The sequence below is a fragment of the Cinclus cinclus genome, chromosome 7 (assembly GCF_963662255.1).
Source record: "Cinclus cinclus chromosome 7, bCinCin1.1, whole genome shotgun sequence".
Classification (NCBI taxonomy): domain Eukaryota; kingdom Metazoa; phylum Chordata; class Aves; order Passeriformes; family Cinclidae; genus Cinclus; species Cinclus cinclus.
The window spans coordinates 13459253-13484495 of record NC_085052.1 but is presented as its reverse complement, the minus strand read 5'-3'; the positions used below and the strand labels follow the sequence as shown (position 1 = coordinate 13484495).

Sequence of the window (25243 nt, the reverse complement as noted above, 5' to 3'; positions counted from 1 at the left end):
GAATTTCTGTTGCATCTCTAGGCTGTTCCTGAGACCTCTGAAAATTTCCCTCCTTTGTTTCAGAGCCATCATCAATCACTTCAACCCAAAGATAGAGTCCTATGCTGCAGTGAATCACATATCACAACTCTCTGAGGATCAGGTAAGCCAGGCATGCCATGGCCTTTTTTTCATGTTAACCTCTGGAATATGGGGTGTTCAGGAGTACCTTGTGCTCCCTGGGACTGATGATATATATGGCAGCAGTAAGAGAGATTCAAACAGTACTCTCATGTTCCTTGTTCAGGTGCGGGTGAGGGAAAGAAAAACAAGAATTGCTATGGCCAGTTTTACCACCACATACAGAGATTTTGGTCCTGCAAATGTAGAAGGATGGGTACAAGCAAGGAGAATATTCAGCATTGTCAGCAAGTGTGTTTGGAGACACATCCTCATGCATGTGAGGATGTTCACATTTAGAATGGGACAGAAAGTTTTTGGCAGTGAACTTGGTTATCAGAGAACTGTTGAACGTAGATTTTTTTTCTCTTGGTTATATTGAGGACCTAGAACTCTGACAACTGGTAGGGTAATTGAGTTCAGGATAATTGAATTCAGTTTGGTTCGATTTTAAAAAGCAGAGGTTTTTAATAAAGAGGGTGATAGTGTTAGGTTTCCCTTCCTTAATTTGGCCTGGTTTGCTGTCTTCATGTTCTGCTTGTATTGCATAAATTTGTAAACGTGGCTTTTTGAAAATAGGCTACTGAGACTGGTCTCAGGAATGGAAGAGATGGCCTATTTCCCAAAATAAAATATCAGAATAATACATTAATCACTCTTAGAGAGAAAAATTACTCTGTAGGAGCATGTGGTGGACAAAATGCAGAGCTGCCATGAGATCTTGGGGAATCATCCCAGACAAAGCTGCATCAACAACTCTGGACCTCCTGGAGAAGAAATTTTTAATGCAGTCCAGGACAGACTTCATTTAAGTCACCTTGGGTTGTCCCTTCCACTGGATGGGATCCCATACTTGTTCTTGCTAAAAAGTCCTGACTGTATCCTGCTCTGCAATTCATTTCTCTTTCTGTCCATGATATTTTTACTATTTCTTGATTATACCCTTCCCTGTTTCCCACTAACCTTTTCATTTATTAACCTACTTGATCTGTAATATGTAACACCCCAAAGACTTTGGATGAATGCTGTACTGATGCAGTAGGGGGGAAAAAAGGTGGCCCCAATTGGTTTTTATTCTCTTCTTGGTATGGTTGCATAGAACACTGGTTTTAATTTACTCAATTTTCCTTATTGTTCTGCCTCTGAGAGTCACTGTGTCCACAGCTATGCTTTGGGATGGTTTGTGTTATCAATCCTCATTCATTGATGATACACAGATTACATCAACCCAGGCCTCTAAAAAAGAAAAGCCTTTGATAGCCCAATTTAAAACTGGAGGCTTGGATAGAAGGGAATTTTGCATAGTCTTTGAGTTAGTCTGAGAAAGGAAATGAGCTTTTCACTGTCAGCTCTGTGTAGTATTCATCCCCCAGCAGTTCAGGGAGGTCAGGTTAAATCCTTTCTTCCTTGTGTGTTATTCTTTAAATAAAATCCCTAGCAGCAGGCAGATAATGAAATCAGTGCTGATGCATGAAGCATTTTGAGGAAGATGATTAGGAAGTTGAAAGACAGACAGATTTCTCTTTTTTCTTTTCTCCCTTCATGCTTTCTCTTAGCATGGGGAGCACATCAAACAAAATAAAGCAATAATAGCCCCAGATGAACTGCAGAGATATAAGGGAGATGTCACTGTGGTGAAGGGAGTGTGTGGTCCCAGCATGTTTATTCAGCTCTCTGCAATTTGCTGCACAAGGAGGAGAGGGATGGAGACTTCTTGCCTCCACTTTCAGTTATGCCAGTGAGCTCAGGTCTGTGTTTGGACTGTGGTTTCCCCTCTGTGAGTAGCTCTAAGTACATGAGACATACTGGTAGTTGGCCCAGATCAAGGCCAGGGTCTGGCTTTTGTGGGCTAGCTGAAAACACAATGTGTGTGGGAAGGGGAGGGATCAAGCTTGCCTTTTGGCTGCTGCAGTCTCTTTCCTTTTTTGTTTTTCCTTCCAGCTGTACCTTTGTTTTAACTTGTGTGTTCACTTAATTACCCATTTCTCTGCTCTCCTTAAATATTTTCTGCACAGAATCCACCATCCTTTATAGCCCCATCTTTTGAAGTGTACAACATTGAAATATTTAATGCTGTAATTTAGCTTGTGCATCCACACACAGATACTACATTTGGGACTGGTCATTTTCTACTTTGAGTTATTCCAGTATTTTCAGGAGAGTGGTATTTCTTTACTGAAAACATTGAGTTTTAGAATTTTAAGGGTCAAACTTTCCTTTAATGAAGATTTCTTTCTCAGACACCAGTCTTTCAGATTCTTATATGGCTGCTTACACTCCTCTGTGATAGCTGAGAATCTCCTGCTAATCAGGCAGGTATGTCTTTGACATAGCTTTGTCTGAAGGGGATTTTCCAGCTGCTCTGCTTTGTTTCAAATTCACCTGAAACTGAGTTCTTGCACCCTGTTCATGTGTGAGATTATTTATTTAATTATTTATTTTTTTTATTTTAATAGCCTTAAGTGTAGGTAAGTAATCATCTGAAAGAGATTTTGCTCTATTTTCTTCTTTTCCTAATCCTGTTGAAGCCTCTATTACCTTGTTAATTACTAATGTCCATTTATTACTATTCTAAATCTGTAATTCCAGTACTTTCTCCTTTTTTATTTACAAGCATTAATTTTAACAACATTACATGTTGGGGGGATTTGTAGGCTCTTGAAAATGATGGGCATGGGATTATTTTAAGCATAGGCTGTTAATGCCATTGTATATTCTCAGCCCTAGAGACTTCCAGGAACCATAGTCTGAATACACAGGTTTCTGGTCTAGGAAAGTATATATGTTAAGACCTTGTAGAACTGCTTTGCTGACTGTTGTGGGATTTATCCAGTTAAGGAGTTTATCCAATATTCTGATCAGAAATACTGGGAAAATACCTTTTCCATCCAATATCGTCTGCAGCAAAGAGTGGGAGATTGCCAGAGGCAAGTGAATGATAAGCCACTTCAGTCTATGAGCACTATGAGAGCCTCAGTGCCTTCTGCAAAGCATTTCTTTGCCAAGGCAAACTCAGAATCCTTCATGTTTTGACCTTGCTGTAGTTCCTCACCATGAAGCAGGGAATGTCTTAGCCAGTTACTGGCATCTTTCCTCATTTGCTAATTTGTTAAACCTGACTTCAGTGTTAATTTGTTGTTTTGTGGTATTCTCTCTCTCAACACATTTGGCTCCTCCCTGCACATACTTTTAAGGGACTGAAAGATGCTACACAGTCGAAAAGATTGGATTAACTGCCAATGTAATTTTAGCTCTTCCCTGCAAGTCATTATTCCCATGTCTTCAAAGAGGTTTTGGTATATTCTTGAGTCAAAGGGCAAAATAGCCTTTCATGAAATGAATTCATAGGCTTATCTGTACTTTCCAGATGATTGGACTGCCTTGTACTTAATATGTTGGAGGCAGTAGACCTTCTCGGTGCCATATCTGATCGGAGAAGCTCCCAAAATATTTTCTAGCATAAGCAGTTGTAGAAAACAGGGTCAAAGCAGTGAGAAAACAGCAACACAAGCGTTTCTCCAGAAGCCCTAATGCAGACAGACAGAAAAGATGAAAACGCAGCATGAAGGGTCTTGGTGGGGTCTCACATCTGCCCTTTTCTGGATTTGAAAGAGCAGCTGTTTGTAAGAAGGCAGCTCTCTGCCTGATAGCAGTGCAGCATAGCTTTCCAGAAAGGCTAAAGTGGGAGGAACTTGGTAGTTTTGGTTGCATCTCCTCTGAGTAGGAATGCATTGTGGTGCTTTGCATGCCAATCAAGTCTTGTGCCAGTTAGAAAGTTGCTCACTAATGCTCGCTCTTTGGCATTTTTTTGTCTCCACGATTTCTTCTCTAAGGGTCTTAAAATTGAGATATCAGGTACACAGGACTGATAACTTGTTAGTCAGGAACATCTCTGTGCTTTTTTCAGTAGAAGCCCCTCTTTCTTCCCAGCCACAGTGGGGACATTATGCCATCTCCAAAATGGAGGTGAAGTTCAGTGTGAGAGACTGCTGTGATCACCTGTTTTATGTCTGGTAATTGCAGATGGAAAGTGCTGGGAGCCAGAACAGACTGTGATGGAAAAACAGGACAACTCTATCACTTTGGAAATTGTGACAAATGAGTGTAATACTTGGGTTGTTTCACACTGTAGTACCTTTGTAACTCAGGTAGAATCATAGAATATTTTCAGGCTGGAAAAGAGCTTTAAGATCATTTAGTCCAACCACTAACCCAGCACTGCCAGTAGCTGCAATCCAGTTTGGTCAGGCCATCTCACAAAGTAATTTCCCTTTCATTGAGGTCATACTTTAACTTCTGAGTGTTCTTCCTTGCCATCCCAGTCCACATGGCCTTCTGGTGAGGCTCTGAGGGACTAACCTGCAGTGCTGCTCAAGGAGGTTCCACAAGTGACCCGTGCGAAAAGACAAGAGAGGGTGTAGTTGGTTGTAGGTGCCCTAAAATGTTTTAATTCCAAGCCATTGATGTCAGGTTTTATTCAGTTTGTTCTGGTTTCCATAACTAGTAGCAAAACCACTGGCAGATACCAAATGCTTTGTCTTTTTTTAGCACTGCTGGCAGTGATGTTAAAAGCCTCTTGGCAATGTCTGTGTTTGATATTTTTTAATTGCTGAGTACTGTCAATGCTAGGTACTACCACAGTAAATCCCCCTAATCTCTTACATTAATATAACATGTCATGAGGACTTGAGAAATACTTTATAATGGTCTGGGCATAATGGTGCTTCACTTCTGAAGTGCTGTGAGCTTTGGGGTAGAAGGTCTTAAGACTGCTAGTGTTGTGTTGCACTTAGAAGTGGGAACGTGAAACTCCAGCTAAGGAGGGATCACCAAGGCAAGGCCTTAAAGTCATCCTGTCTTTGCAAATGAGGCAGGGATGTTGGCTTTCATGGTCTCATTACAGACACCTACTCATGACTAATGACTTGAAACAGATTTTATGGTTTAAATAGAAAGAGCAGAGCTGCACTGGGTGAAAATGGAAAGGATCTATATAAAAAGTCTTCTGGAATTGGCAAATTGCTGGTTTGCTTAGCTGATGGGAGTTTTCTCTGGTTTAGCTATCGTCCCCTTTTTTTGTTGTTGTTGCTTTTGTTGTTTTTTGTTATATCAGAGAAATGTCCCTGTTATTTGCTAACATCTCAGACTGCTTTATGCAGTGTGCCAGACTGAATGGGTCTGAACAGGCTCCAAGGTCTGATCAGCTTTGCAGCAAGGAGATTTGAAGCTGAAGGTGAGCTTTGGAGCAGTGACTTTGTGCTGTGTAGTGCCTTTTATTAACATGCAGAATGCAGTAAACTGTGCGTCAGTGGAGGAGGGGGGACAACTGTGCTAGGCCATTAGAGAGACAAAAGAAGGACTTGATTTTTAAAAACAGCTGCTACTGGATAGATGCAACCCTATTCCAGTAAAAAATGGGAGAAACCCTTCCATTCACTTCCTTCAGGCTCAACACAAAGGTGCCCCAGCATCCTTCCTCTTACTGTTGGTGGCACTTTTAGCTGCTCTGGGCCTCAGAGGCAGCGTGACCCCAAAAAACCTTGGCTGCTTCTGGAGCAGAGGAGTCTTTCCACCCTTTGAGCACTGCAGATGCTGAGGCATGTCATGCTTCCATCAGTTTTGTGAGCTGCCCTCTTGGGGTGATAAGGGACTGCCTTGAAATAGAAACTAGTAACAAAATAAGTCCATTAAACTTCAATACAAGGCTTGCCTTCAGTTCTTATGGCTTTTTTCACATCTTCCTGGCTTTGCCATTACAGCAGGGACTGATAAGGGCTTGAAGACTGCAGTAGTACAGGTGACCATTGAATACAGGGGACTTAGCTTGGAAGAGATGCCTTGGGGAGCTGCTATTCTCTGCTGGCTGCCACTGAGTGCAGTCTCCTGGAGCTAGATAAGTTTCTGTGCTGGGGCTGCAGAAGATACACTCGGTGGTGTGAGTTACAAGCCCAACCTGATTCACAGCTGGGAGCGTGCTGAGCACAAGCCATAGGTTCAACTTTGTAATAAGCTCCTAGTCCACATTGTGGAGACAGGCTGATGTTGTTCTAGTTCCAGTGCTTGTCCTCTTTACCAGTGAGTTTGTTTCACAAAACACTTCTCAGATGTCTGGCAGACTTGCTTGGTATGTGCTTCTTTTACACATACTTGCTTTTTATTGCTTCTAAATCTAGAAAAGAGGCTGTGGGTAGCTAGAGGAAGGGGCTGCAGGGTGGAGTCTGAACTTCTTCCTGCTCTCGCTGTGCTGCTTTGAGCAAACCTTGAGCCCTGTGTCCTCCCAAGTGAGGGAAGACAGAGGGGAACCCTTGGGGAGCCAGGCAGCTTTTGAAGTGCTGTGTGATCTGCCAGGGAAGGCTGCTGAGGAAGTGCAGAGCAGTGTTACAGATTCCCATCACTATTAAGTGCCTGTATAGGGCAGGGAAAGCTCCACAGAGGATTGCAACAGAATGATCAAAACAGTCTGCATTTATAAAGATTAAATTACAACTCTGCACATCTGTGATGAAAGCAGAAGCTGTCAATGTCTGGCTTGTGTGAACGCACAATCCAATTTGCATTTTGTAAAAACTTCAGATTGAGAAGGTTCTTGAAGCCCTTGTGAAACAGGAACAATAGGTGTTGGCTTTTGCCATAATGCCTGTAGATACCATGCAAACTTCTATGGTCATCCTCTGTAAAGATGGATTTTATAGCACTGTGATTTGTTGCTCTGGTCCTGAGCTCCACCCTAAGCTTTCTTACACTCAGTTTGTTCCTTTGCTTGGGAGTCCTAAAAGCAGACAGGCTACAATCTGCTGTGCCAGCTACAGACAGCAGTGTGGCTGTGAGGAACCTCTTCTAGAATCACACTTTCCTCTCACTAAAGGGGACTGACTGCAGTGACTGCCAGCCCTGCTCATTCTGCGGCTTCTTTAAGGTAAAACTGCCTTTAGAGACTGGTACTCTTCTTCTCTCTGGTAGTATCCTGCTGTTACAGGTTATTTTTTTCTGTCTTCCTTTTCTGGATCCTCTAGCTGTAGTTGCAGCTGTTTCCCAAAAGTGACAAATTGGGTCACTGCTCTGATTTCAAAATGGGAAACAAATGGAGCTTTATGGTCTCCACTCTTCCCAGAGCAGGAGAGTAAAGGCTGCTGAGCCAAAAGGTGCCACATCTGAACAGTGCTCCACTCAGCTGGAAGATCAGATTTTTTGGCTCTCTGACACTTGACATTTGTATGTTAAGACAGAATGTAGGAATTTATTGTCCACAGTAGGGACTTCAAATGCAAACCTTTTAATAGTGGAGAGTATGGCATCCCTGATGTGTGTCACTCTTCCTGTCTTCATGGGATAGCTGAGGCAGGCAGTGGAATTGCTCAGGGAACAAAGATGTGCCACTCAAAAGACAACAAGCTGGGGCAATGGATGTCTAGAGAGATGGAAGCTGTGGAAGGTGGTTCATCAGCCAAGTGCCAGAGGCTATAAATCAATTCCACTGCCTTAGTCAGAGGGCCCTTGGATTCCCCCATGGCTCAGTTAAGGCACAAATAAGGTCCTGGGGATCTAAGTATTGCTGGCAGCACATGCTGTTTGAGCAGCAGTATCTGCCTCGTAGCTGGCAGGGGTGTAGGACTGCAGAAGGATTAATTCATAGCTCTGTGTTTGCTTTCACCTGAGCACCTGTTTGGAGGAGTTGCTCTTTCACATTTTCCAATCTGTGGATTTACGTTCTCCACCAATAACTGCTTCACAGCAAGAATTCATAAGAGGAAAAATGTGTTCTGGTCTCTCAGACAGGAAATTGGTATATTGTTATGGAGCATTGTCTGACAGTACATGCAGTTTTAGAATAAGCTGATGTGACCCAGCAAGAATCACTTGTATCAATGTTAACTGGTGAATCACAGTTGTATCAAAGTTAGTGTAAGCTAGCAAGCTTTTCTCTTTCCATGAAAACAGGTCTTAGTTAGGATGACCTCTGGCAGTAAGATGGGTAAGTATGGAAAATTTGCTGTTACAATCTCAACAGTTGGAGAAGGCAGTAATGTGCAGATTGTCACCTAATAACCATTGTTTCCAGTGACTCCTGCCATATGCCTTAGCCTCATAGTTGGAAACTGCCACCAAGTGTCACTGTGTGCAGAACCCTGCTAATGAAATGTCATGCTGAAGGCTTATTTGCGCACAAACCCTGTTGTGGTTTCCCAAGTGTATTTTCCTCAGCAGCTGTAATTTGGCAGACTGCATTTGTTTTTGAGTTGAATGTAAAAACACACGGAGAACGCTGTTGAAGTCATACTCTGTGGCTTCCTGACTACACAGAACATGCTGGGTTGGGGTACTATGTGAAAGCTGTAGAAGTTCTTGTGAGTGCTTCTCCCACTTGTGATGTGATGCTGTCTCTGAGACAGTGACAGCTGCTTGCAGGGACAGACAAGGCATCATTACAGCAATGAGATTTAGCATCAGGGAGCTGACATAAGGTGGCTTGCTAACTCTTCTTGGGGTGCTTTGGCTTTAGGAAGGTCTGCAATACCTTTTTCAGAGCAAACTGAGCTGCCCTGGAGTCCCATGAGCCTGTTTAACACAATGGAAAGCTGGAAGTAACAGTATTGTGGGAATACTATGAAAATCTTGGCTCTGTTATCAACTCCCCTCTGGTTATAATTTCATCAGCATATTGTAAACCAAACTATTGCTCTTCGTGCAAGTGAGGCATCAGTCTTTTCACTTAGGTAATGCATTGTACTTTGCAGCCTTCTCCTAGTTCAGTGACAAATAATGTTACAAACTCAGGAGGAATCAATCCATATGTGAATATGAAGGTCACAAAGAGCCCTGAGATCTCTCATTCTGCCAGCAGTTCTCTTTCCGAGTGTTTAAAGGAAGAGTGTGCTTAGCTGGCTGATTAATGACTGAGTCTCCCTTTCCATTTCTCTTCTGCACTAGAAATACATATACCCCTCCCCAAACCTAGATACTAGCCTCTGCTCAGCTGTGTTATGGTGGTGGTTTGCTGAAGTCAGGCATCTGTCCAGCTTGCAGGAAACATTAGCTATCTTTGTCGCTGCAAAGTTTATCTGTTATTTTATAAACATCTTACAACACAGAACGTGGATCTAGATGCAGCTTTATGTGACTGTATCCGCAGGTGGGTTTGTCCTTTTCATTTAAAAAAGGTAGCTGTGAACTGCAGTGTAGAGTTCTTAAGGCTATGTTTCATTTGCAGTAAGTGCTCTTTTTGTTGAGCATCTTGAAACACTAGAGCAAGAACAATCTCCCAATGAAAACAGAAATGTGGATTTGTGAGGGAGCTGAGGTGGGCAAGCTGGAACTTAGACTTTGATTGTCTGCTTTAATTTTTTGCATCCAGGCTGCTTTGCTGGGAATTTTGTACCCTGTTGTTAATGCTCCTGAAAACTAGTGATTTGATGGAAGCATCTCACGACAGAGTCTTAGTTCTCACCTCAGCCATAAAGATGTGCTTTTCTATTTTAAGAGATGGACCTTTTTAATTACAGTACCACCTACAAGTCACTTTATAGGCATAGAAAGAAAACTTAGGTCTGTTGCTGAGCTAAACACCCCTTATCAGAAGAATAAAAAGAAAGCTGTAAAAAGAAGCTATTTCATCTCAGCCTCTTTGCAGATACCTAAGCGTGACACACTTTTTGCAGGGGAGAATATTAACATGATCTGAACCTTAATTTCTCTGGTTGATGACAGTTTTCTACATCATGCAGGTTTTGCTGAGCTTTCCAACCTTCAGTAGTACCCAGAGGGATAATAATCCTGGACTGGTTGAGTCCTAAAGTGCTTCTGTTGCTATTTAGTGTGTTGATGCATAAGAACTAGGACTTAGTGGTACTGGGGCTGGGCAGTTAATGTCATACCAAATGTTTTAGCATAAAGAAATTGGTCACTGACCACTCCTGTCCTAATTGCTCAGGAAGTTAGTTGTTAATGTGTGGTCTTGTTAGCTTAAGGCATAGCCTGGTCCTTCATTGTCACCCAGAAACCCTTCAAGTTGAGTGAGGCATGATTTGAGGATGCAGGAAACTATTGTGTTGTGAGATGAGGATTGAAGCTGCCATGTTTTTCATACATGAGATCGTATCTCAGCGTGACTTCATCTTAGGTATGTCAGGGAGACCTTTTTCTGTGATGAGTTTGGAAAAGGTCAGGTTAAGATGCTTGAAGGAAAGTGGCCAGCTGGCTCGATTTTGATCTTTGTTTTAGAAAATAATGATGCAAAGATCTGCAAAGTTAAATCTGGGGAATAATTGGTTTTTATTTTTATGATATTCACCTGTAGAAACCTGAGAGATGGAGGGTGGAAGTCACTTGCCTGCACTCTTCCCTTACTTTCCAGTGCTTAATATCGTTGTTATTGAGAATTTTAATCCAGACTCTGGGCAGTTAACCCTCTGCAGTTACCTTATACAGTTGTGCCTGGGTGTTTACAGACTGCTGCACGTTGTTCTGCCCTGCCACTTGTAACTGAGTCAAGAACAGATGCTGAAGAAATAGCCACGAAATATTTAAGACAGCTGTCCTCTGTCACTTTCTCTTGGAAAAGGCCATCGATCGTTCTGATGCTCAGTGTCCCTCCCTGGCAGAGCCTCTGGAATAAGCCTGCTGGGACAAGGGCAAGTGGCATTTCAGATCTCAGGCTTATCAGTTTTGTCAGTTCTCCTTAGCTCCTGCTGTATGCTCCCTTCTCTCTGGGTAGTGAACTGTTGTTCTGGCACAGTATTTGACTGGAGTTTCTTCCCTGCCCTTGTTTTTTCTGTGTGTGGCTGTGCACAGTCACACTGGTGACAGTTGCATGCATTTGAGAGGATTCCTTTACATGTGCTTTTCTGGCATTCTGTGATTCGGTCTCTTTCAGCATGTGGTAACAGAATATAAAGTAGGTCACTTTATTGTTCTTTTGCTTTTCTTGGTTCAGTAGTTCTTGTCATGTTAGAATTCTTTCTGGTATCAGTTTTGGAGACTTGTGACTGGGAGAGTTCAGTAGGTTCCTAAAGCCTTGGTAGTAGTTTTAGGATTGGACCTTAATTGTAGCCTTCATGTCCCTTAGGTAGCCTGTTAGTACCTTTCACATGTTTTAGAGACTTGAGAAGGAAGAATGATGGCACCTTTCCTAATGCACAACCATCACTTGCTGCTATACTGCATTCTGGTGGCTGCTGCCAGCCCTGCCCTGCTGTCCTCTCTGAGTTGATTGTAGATGGCAGTTGTTGTCTAGAAGCAGTAAACAAAGTGAACAGCTCTGCTTATTGCAGTTTATGAAAATACACCAAATAAAAGCTCTAGGCACAGTCACAAGTCGGGCCTTAAAAAGGCATATGGAAGAAATTCACTTTCCTGAATCAGGCCAGTTCAGGCTACAGGATAACCCAGACCTTTAAAGTACCTTAATGTTTCAACCTGCTGACTTGCTTCTGTGTTTTATTCATAGAGTCTAAGACGGTAGAAGTGTTGGGGTTAAATTATAGCATTATTTCACTGAAATTCCCTTTAGCAAATGGTACTTAGAATTGTAAGATCAGAGTCTCTACAGGGTAATTAAAAATGTGACCGCCTTTAGCTTCTGCCACTGGCCTTTTTAGCAGGGCAAGTGTGGTACCAATTTATTCTGTGTTAGCTGAGGGTGAGAAAGGATCCCTCTATCCTTAAAGGTGTGTTACTATGTGGTCAAATGCAGGCAAATATTTTGTAGAGCTTCTCTGAAATGTGAGACTGAGTTGAAGGCACAGAGAGACCTGGTCTAAAGGTTGCACCCAAGCCTTCTAGTGGTGTTGAATTCCTGAGGGCACTGCTCAGCTGATATGTCTGGTTAGTCAGGAAAAGCCAAGTAGAACTTGAACTTGTGTATTAGGATAAGGTGCAGTTTCTTAAGAAATTTGCTAAGCAAGCATGAAATATGCTTTACGTCAAAAAATTTGGATGTGAGAATAATACCAAGAGGGCAATGCAGCAGCATTTTAGGAAGAGCAGGGTTTGATACCCATTTAAACAAAAATAGTTGTACTGATGAAACTACCAGCTGATGCAGTACAAATTAAAGGTTTTAAAATCTGGAGAAAAAGCTGCTGAGTTATTAATCCCTGAACTGAAGCCCTCAAGTCCTTTTAGTGAGTGATTTCAGCTTGTCATCTAATCCCTTTGACTCATAGAAAACAGACCCGGAGTTGTTCTCTGTGGTGTAGGAAGAGGAAATTAAACCAGTGAACTAAATAAATAAATTGATTAATTGGCAACAATAAGGAGTTGTGTATGCAGTGTATCTAATTGCTTTCTTTATATTGTCTTCTTCAAACTTGTGGGAAGACATGAGTTTATGGGTTGCTCATGCAAAAATATGCTAAAAGCCCCACCTCACCAAGGCTTTGAACCTTCAGCTTCAAAGATCATTTGTGGATCTTCTGTTGCTTTGGACAGTCTCTAATGGGGACATTGCTCAGCCAAGCTGAATTTATGCAGTGGAAATTCAAGTTGAGATTGAATACACCTCAGGATCACAGAGTAAATCAAATCACATTTCTTTGCTTGCAGGCAATGTGGACTGTGTGGATTTTCTTTCTCCTTCTTCTCTTCCTCCTCCTCAGTAATTTTTATTCTATCAGATCAGAGCTACCTTTTTCTCATAAGAGCAAGTGGCTTCCCTGAGCCTTATTCAAAAACTCATCAAAGCTAATAGTTTTCAAAATGTTTGATGTCCATGAGGCACTTGGGAGCCTTAAATCCTCACACAGGGATTTTTTAGGCTGTAGAACAATGGTGTCCTCCAAGCACTGCAGAAATTACAGTGGAAATTATATTTCTGTCACAGATCCTGCCAGTACTGATCCATGGAATATGGCAAAAGAGAAATATATAGAGAAAGCAGAAGCAGGTGATCAGCTTCATATCCCCAGGACAGTGGCATCATCTTTACTTAAGCCTTCAGTGTATTCCATCTCCATAGCCAGCAGGTCCTGTTTAAAGTTGTGACAACAAAGGGTGCATGTTTTTCATTCAGAGGGCAGGCATTGTGGACAAGTAGTTCTCCAGCTTGCTGTTCAACCTGCTGGTCCACTCAACTGGAGGAGTCAACAGCTAGAGGTGCTTTGGGAAGGAAGCATAGGTTGTGCTCTTTTGTTCTCCTCACCCTTTGGAGAGAACAGGTGCCAGCACAAGTCACCTTTGCCTTGATTGTCACTGGTGGGTATACAGCCAATGCTGTATTCTTATCTGGCCTGTCAGCAATAAACCTCACCTTTATGTCATGTCCTTCCTGCCCATCCAGCATCTGAATGTCTGTGGAGATAAAAGCTTGCTGTCATAGAGGTAAGATGCCTCATTTCAGTCTTTCTCAGTTACTAATTCTGAAGAGTTTTGTCTCCTGTAGTGTTTGGGGTTGTTGGTGGGAGCATATGAGTTGTGGGAATGATGGTGCTGAAGGGGTGGTAGGTCTGATATTTTAAGGACATAAGTGGAAGAAATGTTTATGGGATAAACACTATGTTCCAAGGCTGACAAGGCCTTTTTGTTCTCCAAATATGTTTTGATTGCAAGATGCCATCTAACCATGCCAGGAATTCTTTTTCAGAGGCACAGCTATTATCTTGGGCTCTGATAGTTTCTGTCATGTATAAGGAGAAAGGACTAGAAACAAATGAGTGTCAGCAACCTTGGGTGCCTCTGTGTTTATTCCAGAGATTGCACACGGACGTCTTTCTCTGAGAAGGACAGTAATAAGCAGATAGTTTGATTTCTCAGAAACATCTGAGCTGTTTTCTGTGTGTGGTCCATGCCCAAGTCTCTGTTCCCACTCAGCTTTACCTTGCTGACTGCTGGCCAGCTTTCCAGCACATCTCTATTTTAGTCAAAAAGTGTCTCAGCCTACAGTGTTCGGCATCTCATCAGGCCTGCCCTTGCTAATGATTATCTTGGATAGTAGCCTCTGCATTTCCATCTGTCCCAATAGCCATTTAAATGTTCCTTTTAAATTAACTTAGCAGTCAAGTTTATGCAGTTCTGGTTTTGCAGGCAGAAAACGTATCCTATGTTGGCCATGGATGCTTCCAAGTATTAATGGTCTCGTTCTGTTTCACTTCTGGTCATTGCCCAGATGGAGTTTCAAAAGAATGATACATTCCAGCAGCACTAAAGGGAATAGTTCAACAAATTAAAATGTTAACAAGCTTCACGCCTTCAGCATATCAGAAATTATTTGGTTTCCTTATTTCTGCCCTCATCACAGACTTTGTCCATTCCTTTTCCTCTGCTGTGCAATGCAGATTAGTCTAAGTTCCCAAAGTGTGTATGGGGTTTATGAAGAGTTATTTAGTTGGGACGGATTTGATTTGAGCCTGTTGTCTTGGTAGGAATTTCATAACTGCTGTGATTCTTAAAAACCTGACTTGCACTAGTTGCGTTCTCAGTGTTTTAGTCATCTCTACTCCTCCTTTACCTTCTCAGTCCCTCCTGATGTCAGTACTGCCTGGTCCCAAACACCCTTGGAACTTGTGTTCAGACCAAAAAACTTTTGACTGCACAGTAGAATGTCTTATTTCTGCAGTGAATGCCTTTGAAGGAAGAACTCCAGACTCTGGACTGGAGGCTAGATGACCTGCACTTGGATTGACTTAAACGACTTTTGGGACTGCAGCCTTAGAGCAGACATTTTGCAGCTCAAGTTTTCTTTTCACTATAGGATTTTCTGTCTGTATGGATCATCCATCAGCTTATAGCTGTCTGTTCCAACTCCAGATTTGCAAAAGCCTTAAGAGCTAGAACTTTATGTGGGCTGAGTCATGCAAACTTCTAAGCACTGCCCACCTTTCCTTATTGCTACCTTAGCATACTGCTACTACAGTCTTTCTAGCTATTTGTAGCTAACCAATTGACTACAGATCTTCTATTTCTTTTGGGCCCTATCTTTAGAAGGCATTCTTGCAGTCTGAATTTGTAAGTCTCTCAGAATCATTAAACTGTAGTTTTAAGTCTGCTAGATACTGTCATGCAGGAAAGGACTCCTGGAGTCATTGTGGTAAGTCTGGAAATGTTGGCACAAGACTCAACAGTAGTCATAAAGACAAATAGAGAATTAGAAATTATTAGAGAGAACACAAAAATAAAGAAGAAAAACTGTGTTGCCACTGTGTAAGTCTTTGATAACCCACATTTTAAATGTTGTGTATTGATTCCAGTGCCCTTAGTTTACAAAACATACTGGAGAACTGCAAAATAATGCAAATAATCAAACAGCTGTTTGCTCAATGGGTTTCTTGGCTACCCAGACTTCTTGCTTGTATTCAAAAGTTTTTATTTTCCCTGAGAACATATTCAGTTCATTTTCCTCATGTAGTCAGTTAGGCAGGTGGGATTAGTGTTTCCTCTTTCTTGGCTTCATTGCATCTCCTCAGTCCACTGAACAACTGTCTTTTATGACTTTCAATAATTGCTGAAATTTAAGTAGGAGCTAAGGAAGTGATCTTTCTAATGTCTTGCCCTCCAAACATATACCTTCCTTCTCCAGTCCTAGCTGATTTTCTCTAGCATGTCCTATATTGATTTGACTTAATTTAAATACAAGTATCCACTTGGTTTGTGGCCAGCTTTTTGGCATATTGGTATTTAGTTTTGCTGCTTCCTTTAATTAAATTTATTCATGCTGTGCAAACCAAGTTTAAAAAGATTTATGATCATTAAAAAAATAAAGTCATGAGCTAGATTAGCATCCACATTTTCTCAGCAAGCATCAGACCTAGGGTTGTACATTCATAAAGGCCATTGGGTTGCTAGTTTCTGTAAAAGATCAAAAAAGAAAATCAAAATGCATGCCAAGCTCCCTAGCCTTTTGTAGTGTCTGTGTTCTCCTTTCAGTTGTCTTGATCTTCAAGTCAGAGTCCTGGTGAGTTTTGATTTGGTTTTATTCCTATGTTAGTGTACAGTCATTATATCCCAAAGTAGTCCATGGTGGCTGTGTGAGGGGTACAAGCTCTCTTGGATCCTCTACTGATTTCTGTGAACCTGACCAGGTGATATAGTTCCAGAAGCCTCATGTGACTGCAGGTGATTAGACCATAACCAGAATAAGTCTCCCATTGTTTTTGCCTTGGGCACAATTAGATTTTGGTTTCTTCAGACTGGAGTAGTGCGCTTACTTCTGTCTGGGTTTGGTATAATAGAAAGAGTTTTGTTGCATATCCTGCCTAATTTTTCCTCTAGACAGCCTTATTCCTGAGCTAACTGTCTTCTGGACAAATTTGAATTTCTTTACTGGGAATAAGTTTCCCTGGTGTGCATCAGGCATCCTGTTGTCATTTCATCAAGGCAATCTCAGCTGAAAGCTGTGTATTTGATGTTCCAGCATTTGCCAGGATGCTTTCTGGTTACTGGTCCTAGAAAGATTTTATTTCAAACCTTTTCTTAAAATCTTCAGCTACCATTCTTAAGGTTCTTATATCTGTCTTTGATTTCTGTAATAACTTTGTATGTCTTGGCTTCTCAGTTTAGCTGGAGCAGCAGTTCACAACTTAAAGCTCTTTCATCTTGTTTTGCGGACCAAGGTTACTGGTCTTGCTTTGGTCAGTTAAATGGTGCTGGAGAGCTTCTGCTGACTATTTTTTTCCTCAGTGTTCAGGAGGACAAGGTCTTCTGTAAATACAGAATTGCACCAAAAGGTTGCACACAAATCACAGCATTCATTTGCTGAATGCTGGTTAGCCACTTAGGCTGAACGGGTAATATGAATGATAACAGTGAGCATAAGGATGCTCTTGTCCTCTTGTGTGATGTTTTGGTGACAGCACTTGATTTACTGCTCTGTGAGAATGCAGCTGGTAGATAAAAAGCTTCTCCTGGAATAGCCCATCACATTTTGGCACTTAAGTTAATTGTAAGCACAAAGGGGAAATAAAAAAATTAACGGTCCAGTCCATTGCTATCTGCAGTGCATTTCAAGCCTTGGCAGAATTGCAAGTGCTCTTACGTACCTAGCAATGAGGAATGTTTTCATAAATGCCACCAGCTGGAGATAAGGGTTCACAACTCCAAAATGGGCTGTAACTCCAAAATAGCAAATCTATCTATCTCAGGGTTTTATGCTCCTGCCATCATCCTGGCCTTTCTTAACACTGCCTGCCTTTCCCAACAAAATTTCTAAAACCAGGCAAGCTTAGTGGGCCTCAATTTGGTTTCTGGTGTATCTCCCCTTCCAGATCTACATGTCTGCCCTGGAGACTGCTTATTTTATTAACTGATAATTTTTAAGATAATTTTTTTCCGGATCTTTGACTTCTTTTTCTCTGCCTGGGTTTTGAAAGTGCCAGTGTTACACGGTATATGGATGTTTGTTCCCTTGGCAGAAGCCCACTGAACCTGTTTTCCTCCCTTGAATGGCACAGAGTTGCCTCCTTTATTTTCCCTGGGGAGGCTATCCCTGCAGTCTAGGAAAGAGCACCCAGTGTCCCACAAAGAATACCAGGTTCTTTGTGCCAAGTGGGATATGCAGATCAGCATAAACCCACTGACCATCTTTGAAACTGTGAAAGGTGGATTGGTCTTGAGAAAAAGCAGTGTGAGGCTACATGTTTTTTTTTGCTCCATGTGCTCCGAACCTGAATGAGTTGAGCAAAGTGCATTTAACACGTGTGGGAGTTGTGGAGTGTATGTATAGACATGATATATTGAAATTACTCTGCAGCAAAAGCATTTCTGGCGTAGACTTTCTGGTAAGGCAGGCAGGCTTTCAGGTACCTGACAGCTGGAGCTCAGAAGGTATTGTAGCACAGCACTGCCTAGTGCTCCTGATGGCTGCAGGAATGCCCAGGGTTATCACCACATTAATCTGTTCTCCTTGTCTGTACCTCTTACAAATAAAGTGCCCTGCAAGCTGTGCACACAGAGACCATGTCTTCCTCGGTACTTGCCTTTGTCCTTGTTTGCAGCCTTACTGCTTCTTAAAGTAGCTGTTGATTGTTGGGAATGCCTGTCCAGTGGGGGCTTGGAATGGGCACTGTTTGGTACCTTTGCAGTTGCTTCTTGGTGGAGCTGGGTTACAGTTTTGGCTTTGAGATGTTTCTGAAAGCTGAGTGATTTCCAGATTGGTTTGATCGGTGTGTTTTTTACCACCATTAAATCAAGTTGAACACCTAAGGCTTCTAATGGATTGTGGATATAAAACATTTCTGAAGCAGATAACTCTTGTCCCAGAATAGGTTGCCATTTCTTCTAGCAGAGTTCAGAGAACAACAGTAATTTTCTGAGTGAGTTTATAAATTATGTATCTTTAGAAGAGGCACCTGTGGGCAGAGGAGAAAGCCTGTAACCAAAACCTCACTCCATGGATAGAAAGTGTTGCCTTTGTAGGCTTGTTCCTTTAAAGATCACAGTTCCCTGTGAGATCACTGAACAAACATCTGAGTTACTATATATCATCTGGGCCTGACAGACTGGCTCTATGCTGAGGTGAGAAAAGGGGGTGTGAAATGTCCCTCCTTGATGTTGCTAAGTAAAATAATAATAATGATAATCTTTTATGTACGATCAAAACGTTTTGCCTTGTATAGAGACGTGATGAGGCCTCATTTTGATACCACTCAAGTGCAGATGTATGAAAGCAATCCTCAGGAAGGATTTGGGACATGGAAAGTTAGTCTTATGTCTGGCTGGGCACAGAGCAGTTGACTGAAAACAGCAGGACTGCAAGAAGTGACTGGCAGGAACAAAGGACAAACTAGTGGGCAGAGACAGTTCACTTCCAAACTCCAGGAAGCAGTGTCCTGGCTATGCTCAGTGAGCTGAGCAGAGGGAGATTGGCAAACACAAACTAGCATGTATTGGAATAAACCTGGTGGGAGCTTGTGCAGGGGTCCCCGCACCAGCTTTAGCAGTGGAGATTAGGGTAAGGCACCTCCTTTCCCTATTTCCTGGCTCACTCATCTTTGCTATGTACTGTTCAACTTTGTCCATGTGTCCAGCTCCAGACACTGAACAAGACTTCCATGAGTTCCATCAGCTTTGGATTCTCCACTGCAGGACTGGAGCATGTGGTCATGCCTCACTGTTACCCTGGAGCTCGTGGGCAGCTGCACCCACCTCTGCAGGCTGTCACGGTCTCACTGCCCAGCAGTGGTGGTTCATTCCACCTCAGTGGCATCCTGTTTTATACCTCAGAGGAGAAATTTGCCCTTGTTTGCTTTCACTTAGTCTTTTGGTCTGGCTGAACTTCTTACTATTGAGAAAATATCCTTCTTCCAACATTTTTTCCTCTACTCAGGGCAGAAAAGATGATGCCTTCTACTCTGGGAATAACAGATGTGTGAGCTGGTGGGGGCTGTCTTACAGGCTCATGCTCTTAGCCCATAGCATGAGAGGGCCATGGCTCCTTCATTGCATGTAGTACAAGCTGCAGCTGCTGGATGCAGGGCATCTGGGGCACCAGAGAAGGATTGGCAGTGTGCTGTGGGTCTTACACATGTGGCATGGTTACACTTGAATCTACAGCCCACATATTTGTCTTTCCCATCAGACCCACTGTACATCCTCTGGATCCATACATATGTGCTGTACATGCAGCATGTCTTGAGAATCTGAGTTGTGAAACTATCATAGCAACATCCTCCTCCTCTTTGTCTTAGTATTCATGAACATGGAATTAATAGTCATGGCTTGATCAGCGCGGGGGTGAGGAATGGTGCTAAAGTATCAGCACTGCATTTAGCTCCAGGATAGCTGCAAAGGTAAGGTAGGGTTGGGTCAGATAAAGGCTCTGTGCTGCTGCTAGTCCTGGATGGGTGCTTTCCTAGAAGCCAGTGTGAACGGCAGCTGCTTCCAGCATGTGTGTGTAGCATTGGCAGCCTTAGTAGAGCCTCTCTGAACTTGGCTCCTGCAGACAGAGAAAGAGGAAAAGGAGAAGGAGATGAGTGCAGCTGGGGTTTGGGCAGAGTCTGTTGGGAAATATGGCAGCTGTGTGTGTGTGTTTTTATTTAACTTCTAATTATTTAGTTATGTTCTTTGTCTGTGCTGCTTCTGGGGATTAATTTCAACAAAGACTCCAGCCTGCATCAGCAACTTTAAAGTTGCTCTGTGAGAAGTGTGATGGCACTTGGAAAACAAAATCATTTTCCATATTAATTAGAATTTACTACTGTAAAATTTATGTCAATTATCCAGCACTTTATTATGGAGAGGCAATAGCCTCTTTGTAGTCCAGGTGTCAGCGGCTTTTCATTACAATGAAAAATGTTGCTATTCAGTTGAATTTTGAATTCATGAGGAGAAACACTCTCAGGGACTATGAGTTGTAGAGATTAAGGAGGGAAAAAGGGGAAGATTTGTACCAAACCTGGAATAAACAAGCCAGTTTGAGGACTGCAATGTAAAATGCACATTTCCACTGGAATAGGAAAATCTTAGTGTCTCTTCATACAGCCTCCACCCTCTGAGCTGAGGGTCAGGCTGCTGAGTTTGTTTGTGGTGTTTGCACTTTGACTAGGTTTGGGAGGTGGGACTGCCAGAATTCCCTGTGTGTGTGGTACACTGGCAGTGACAAGCGCTCCACCACCTCTGCAGGGTGGACAGAAGGCATATCTGGCTGCCTTCAGTCCTTCTGCCCTGTTGTGCAGAAGTGCTGATGAGAGGTTGGCATTACATGCCCCATAGACTGGCTGCTCCATCCTCTGGCATGGAACAGATGGGACAGAGCCTCTGGCTTTTCTGTCCCGTGGGCACTTGCTGGTTCTGACCTAGAGACCCTCCCTTAAGCCAGCTGTGTGAGCAGCAGGGATTGGTGAGGGGGCAAGTGCATTTTAACCTGGGCATTGTTGGGCTGGAGTTTTGCCTTTTGCTTGATGTGAGATCATTCAATCAGTGCTGTTCCAGCTTTTCCTGTGTCGTGGTAGTTAATGACTGTCTTAGGGGCACAGAGGGGCTTTAGTGAGGTACTGGTGATGCTGACTGATTGCATTCTTGCGCTTTCCTATGTTGATTAAAAAGGCAGTGTAGAGACCTTGATTTGTTCTTGCTTCTGTTTTTCCTTTTCTGTCATTACCTGTGCATGATTCCTGGAACCTACCCACCACTAGGTCCTTTGCTGGGTGCTGTGAATTGCTGGTGCTCTCTAATTTTATGTTCCAATAAGGCAGAGACTGCAGATGCAGATGATGAAAGATTCTGCAGGTTAAAAAGTTACTAAGCAGTGAAGCAAATGACATCTGCCAGATAGATGGGCCCTAGAGCTGCATGTTGCCCATTAGGTTTTACTGCTGGTGCAGCTCCCCCTGTGGCTTTGCTGCTAACACTAGCGGTGTTCTGCTGGACACAATGGAGATAGGAGACTGCTATGTGTAATCCCTGTGTTTCCCCAGGGCAGAATCTTCCAGAAGGACCATCTCTCCTGGGGGAGTGCAGTATGCTGGTTCTTGTTGAGGATTAGTCAGAGGGAGCAGCTCTGGTGCAGTAAGAAAGAAGTCAGTGCATAGTGACTAGTACAGCAAAATGATGGTCTGTTTTGAATGCTGAAAATTTCAGGGCAGGGGCAATTGCTTCTGGGGGAAATGGTTTCAGAGCTCCTGTTCACAAGAGGTCACTGACCTAACCAACCAAGATTGTCCATCCAGTTTGCAAGGTAGTGGTGAGCTGGTGGATGGAGCAAAATAAGGAGCCACGAACTGTGAAATGATCATGTTCAGTGCAGTGCAGTGACCTGTCATGTCATGGGTGGGATGCTGCAGAGAGCTGAGCCATACATCAGTCCCTCCTTTGGAAGCCAGCCCTCCTGCCATGTTCCTAAGGGAATGCCTCTACTCACAAGTTGTTGATATTACTGAGCAGGGAGAGTTTTATGGGGCATGGGCAGTTGTAGCTGCAGGAGGAAGCTGAAATCTGAATGCTAGAGAAAGCACTTGCTGTTCAGAGCAGCTCCTGAAAAGTCAGTTTGAGAACACACATGCAGGGACCTGAACCTCCAGAATGTATCTGAAACTTCTGGAAAGCAGTCGGTGTGTGAGTGGTGGGACAAGGGGTTAATTTGATGGCAAATTATATTTAAATTACAGTGGTGCAGCTTCACTGAGTTCTGATTTGTTGCAGTGGAAAAAATGAGCGAATGTAGCCTCTGGGGCTGATGCAGGTAACTGCAGGAAGGGAATTCAGCAGCCTTCCCTCTTCTTGTATTGACCGTGTCTGAGTTGCTTGCTTCCGTCATAATGCTTTTTTAAGACTCTGATGCCCCTAAGGTAACCTACAATAGACGTTTAGATTGTGACTCCATTAGGGTTGGGTTGTTATTTTTTTTCACTGTAAAGATCCAGTAAACCATTAAAAAAACAAGAAAAAAGCTTCCCCTGCATGTTTATCCTTGTAGTCTGAGGGGTGTCACATCGAGCTCCTTGAAGATCATCTACAGTCCATTTTTGTCTGTCCTTGCCTGATACTAAAGTTGTTTTTTTTTCCCATGTTCTCACAACATTGTTAAAATCTGAATGACTATTTAAAATTTGTTTGGAAGAGCAGCTAAAAGTCCCTTCTCATACTTGACCATCTTGGAATTCATGTTTTCTAGACAAGAAATTTACAAGCAGAATGGGTTGAACAAGACTTTGAAGGAGAAATCCTTTAATCTCAAAATTAAATTGCTCTAGTTCCATTGTATCTGACAGAAAGGTGCAGATAAAGATCTTGTGTGTTTAAGGAAAAAGGCTGTTCTTCCTGCAGTAGTTTTCCTGAGCAAAAGTCAAAGCAATGTGTAAGAAGGGCAAAGGATGCTAACACACACTCTTCTATTACACAGAGGATGTGAGATTTTTGTCATCTGTGTAGGAAGTTGATGCCTTTTAAACCTTCCTGCTAGATATTCTTAATACCTTCTGCTGCTCTTTGACCTGTCCTCTGTCTAGCAGCTGCATCTTAAAGAGCAGATGATATCATCTCAAGGATGGCAGGTCCTAATCTCAGTAATAGTTTCTATTCATTTCAAGGTGTGAAGTTGAAATGATCTGTGAGTGGGTTTATCTCAGATCCCACATAGCATTTTTTCCCAGCAGCAGCAAGAAAGGGAAATTATCAGGCAGTGGGGAGAAGCTGTTTATTTTTAACTTACCCTTTCTTTTTAAGTTCTGTTTCATAATTAAAGGAGATAAGGAGTGGAAGCCAATGAAATACATAGTTGAAGGGATAAGCCGATCTCAAGCTCACTGCAGAGATTACAATAAGTAACAGTGTAGAAACTATGGGGGCCTTTTTTCCTTCCCTGTCCTCATCCTAAAGTATCAAACTGAGTTCTCAGCTGCCTTTCAAAGGTGATGCAAGAGGACAGATTTAAAGGATTCTGGTTACAGAGCTCACTGCTGCCCTCAGAGTGTACTTGTCTTCACTGTGGTTTGAGGATGACTCTCTCGAGTATCTGAAGAGATCTCTACTCAGAGTTAGCAAGGAGGACCCCTGATTGTTCCTAAAGAAACATGTGCATCCATTGAGTGATCACAACTGTGTGGCACTTTGCATGCCTGTGTGTATGGGAATACAAGGAGACTGAAGGGAAGGTTCCTGGGGAGTCGGGTAGCCCTGAGTAGACTGCCTTTGCTCTTGAATTACTGCTGGAGAAACCTGTTCAAATCCTCACCTTTCAAACCAGGTTCTTCCTCTGCAGCTTATTAATCTTCGTCAATTTGGCTTCCTCTGATTGACAGGAGCAAGCTGCCAGATGCTTTATTGCTCAGAAGAAGGTGCATTATGCTATTACATTCTGTCCCTAGTGGATAGTTATTCCTGTGCCCAGGTGGCTTTCTTTCATCACTGCTCTTGGCTCTGCAATACTTCTTGTAGCTTCTGCACACAGGAGCAAGAAGGGCAGGCTGAAATTGGAGATGGATGTCATTGCAGAGCATTCTTTCTGCCAGTAGAGCTGACAAACAAAACAGCATTAGGAAATGAGTACTGGAGAGGAGGCTGTGAGCATTTGTAACCACTAGCAAGCTGTTCCTAAATAGCATTGCAGAATCAGAATTGATGCAGTTGGAAAAGGCCTCTGAGACCTTCAAGTCCAAATGCGTATTCCTATCCCTAGCTTGCATCTGCAATTTTGGAGGACAGCTGAGCTGTAGAGACTGCCACATGACCATCTCACCTGGGAATCACTTTTGGAACCCCCTTTTTTGCTCCCAGTCCTCATTTGGATGATTCCCTGTAGCTTCTGCCACCTCAGGCCATAGCATGAGTATCTCTGTGCACCACTGCCACATACAGAGTTTGGGGGAAACAAGCTTTTGAAGGAACCCTAAGCAGGTTTAGATTTCTCAGAAAAATAGGGATGTGAGGACCAGATTCAGTCCTGTAAAGGGCAGAAGCTTCCAGGTGCCTAAAGGGGCAGTTGAGAATAGTGCTTACATTGCTGGGAATACAAGAGGAGAAGTGCAAGGACTCCTTGTTGTTCTGGTCAGTGTTGTCTTCAATCCTCTGCAATGCTCTTCTTAGGATCTTTTCTGAATTGTGATGACTTGGAGCAGGGTCCTCTTCCTTTGCACCTTTTACCATGTATCTTCCTGACTGATGCTTGTCATAAGCAGGGGTTACTGTAGTGCAAACCTCAGATGTTGATATTCTGTTTAGCTGTCAGAGCAAATGGCAACAGCCGAAGAAAGAAGTTCATGTGTTTAGGAGAATCATTTCAGGCATAGGTTTGCCCAGGAGTGTTGACCTCTATGGTTCCTTGTAGGAAGGCTACTGTCACTAACCATCTCACGAGTGCTTTGAGGAATATGTTAGTCCATACAATGCTTTAAACCTAAACATCATTGTGGGTGTCCCTCTTGGTGTTCCCTAGTTAGGAAAACGGATACTTCAATAGGACAGAGATGTGTAACTATGAATTTGCAAGTATAGCCCAACACTGGGAGTCGAGTAGGGCAGCAATAAAAGCTGGAACTGCTTTGGTTGCAGTGAAGGCCAGTAGTAAAGTATCTCCTGGGCAGAAAGACCTGGGTTCATGTCTTCATGTCTTTCTAAAAGCAGAGTCCATACCAAGGCTGAGAAGACAGGTGCAAGTCTTCTCTTAGTGCCTGTCAGAAGCTTGTTCCTATCAGGAGAGACATGCAGTGCTCAGTATGGAAGC

General features: G+C 42.8%; 1 protein-coding gene across 5 annotated transcripts in view; it reads left to right on the top strand.

Moving 5' to 3' along the window:
• ARMH3 (armadillo like helical domain containing 3) overlaps positions 1–25243 on the top strand; it is a 123450-nt gene that overhangs the window by 89454 nt on the left and 8753 nt on the right. For 3 of the 5 annotated variants that reach the window (XM_062496308.1, XM_062496309.1, XM_062496307.1), the window contains exon 24: positions 64–142. The exons of 1 other annotated variant lie outside the window; for it this stretch is intronic. In XM_062496308.1, coding sequence (XP_062352292.1) covers positions 64–142 — 79 coding nt within the window. Of the gene's footprint in view, positions 1–63; positions 143–25243 lie in introns of those variants that run through there. One more of the 5 variants, XR_009933350.1, reaches the window with a different exon arrangement.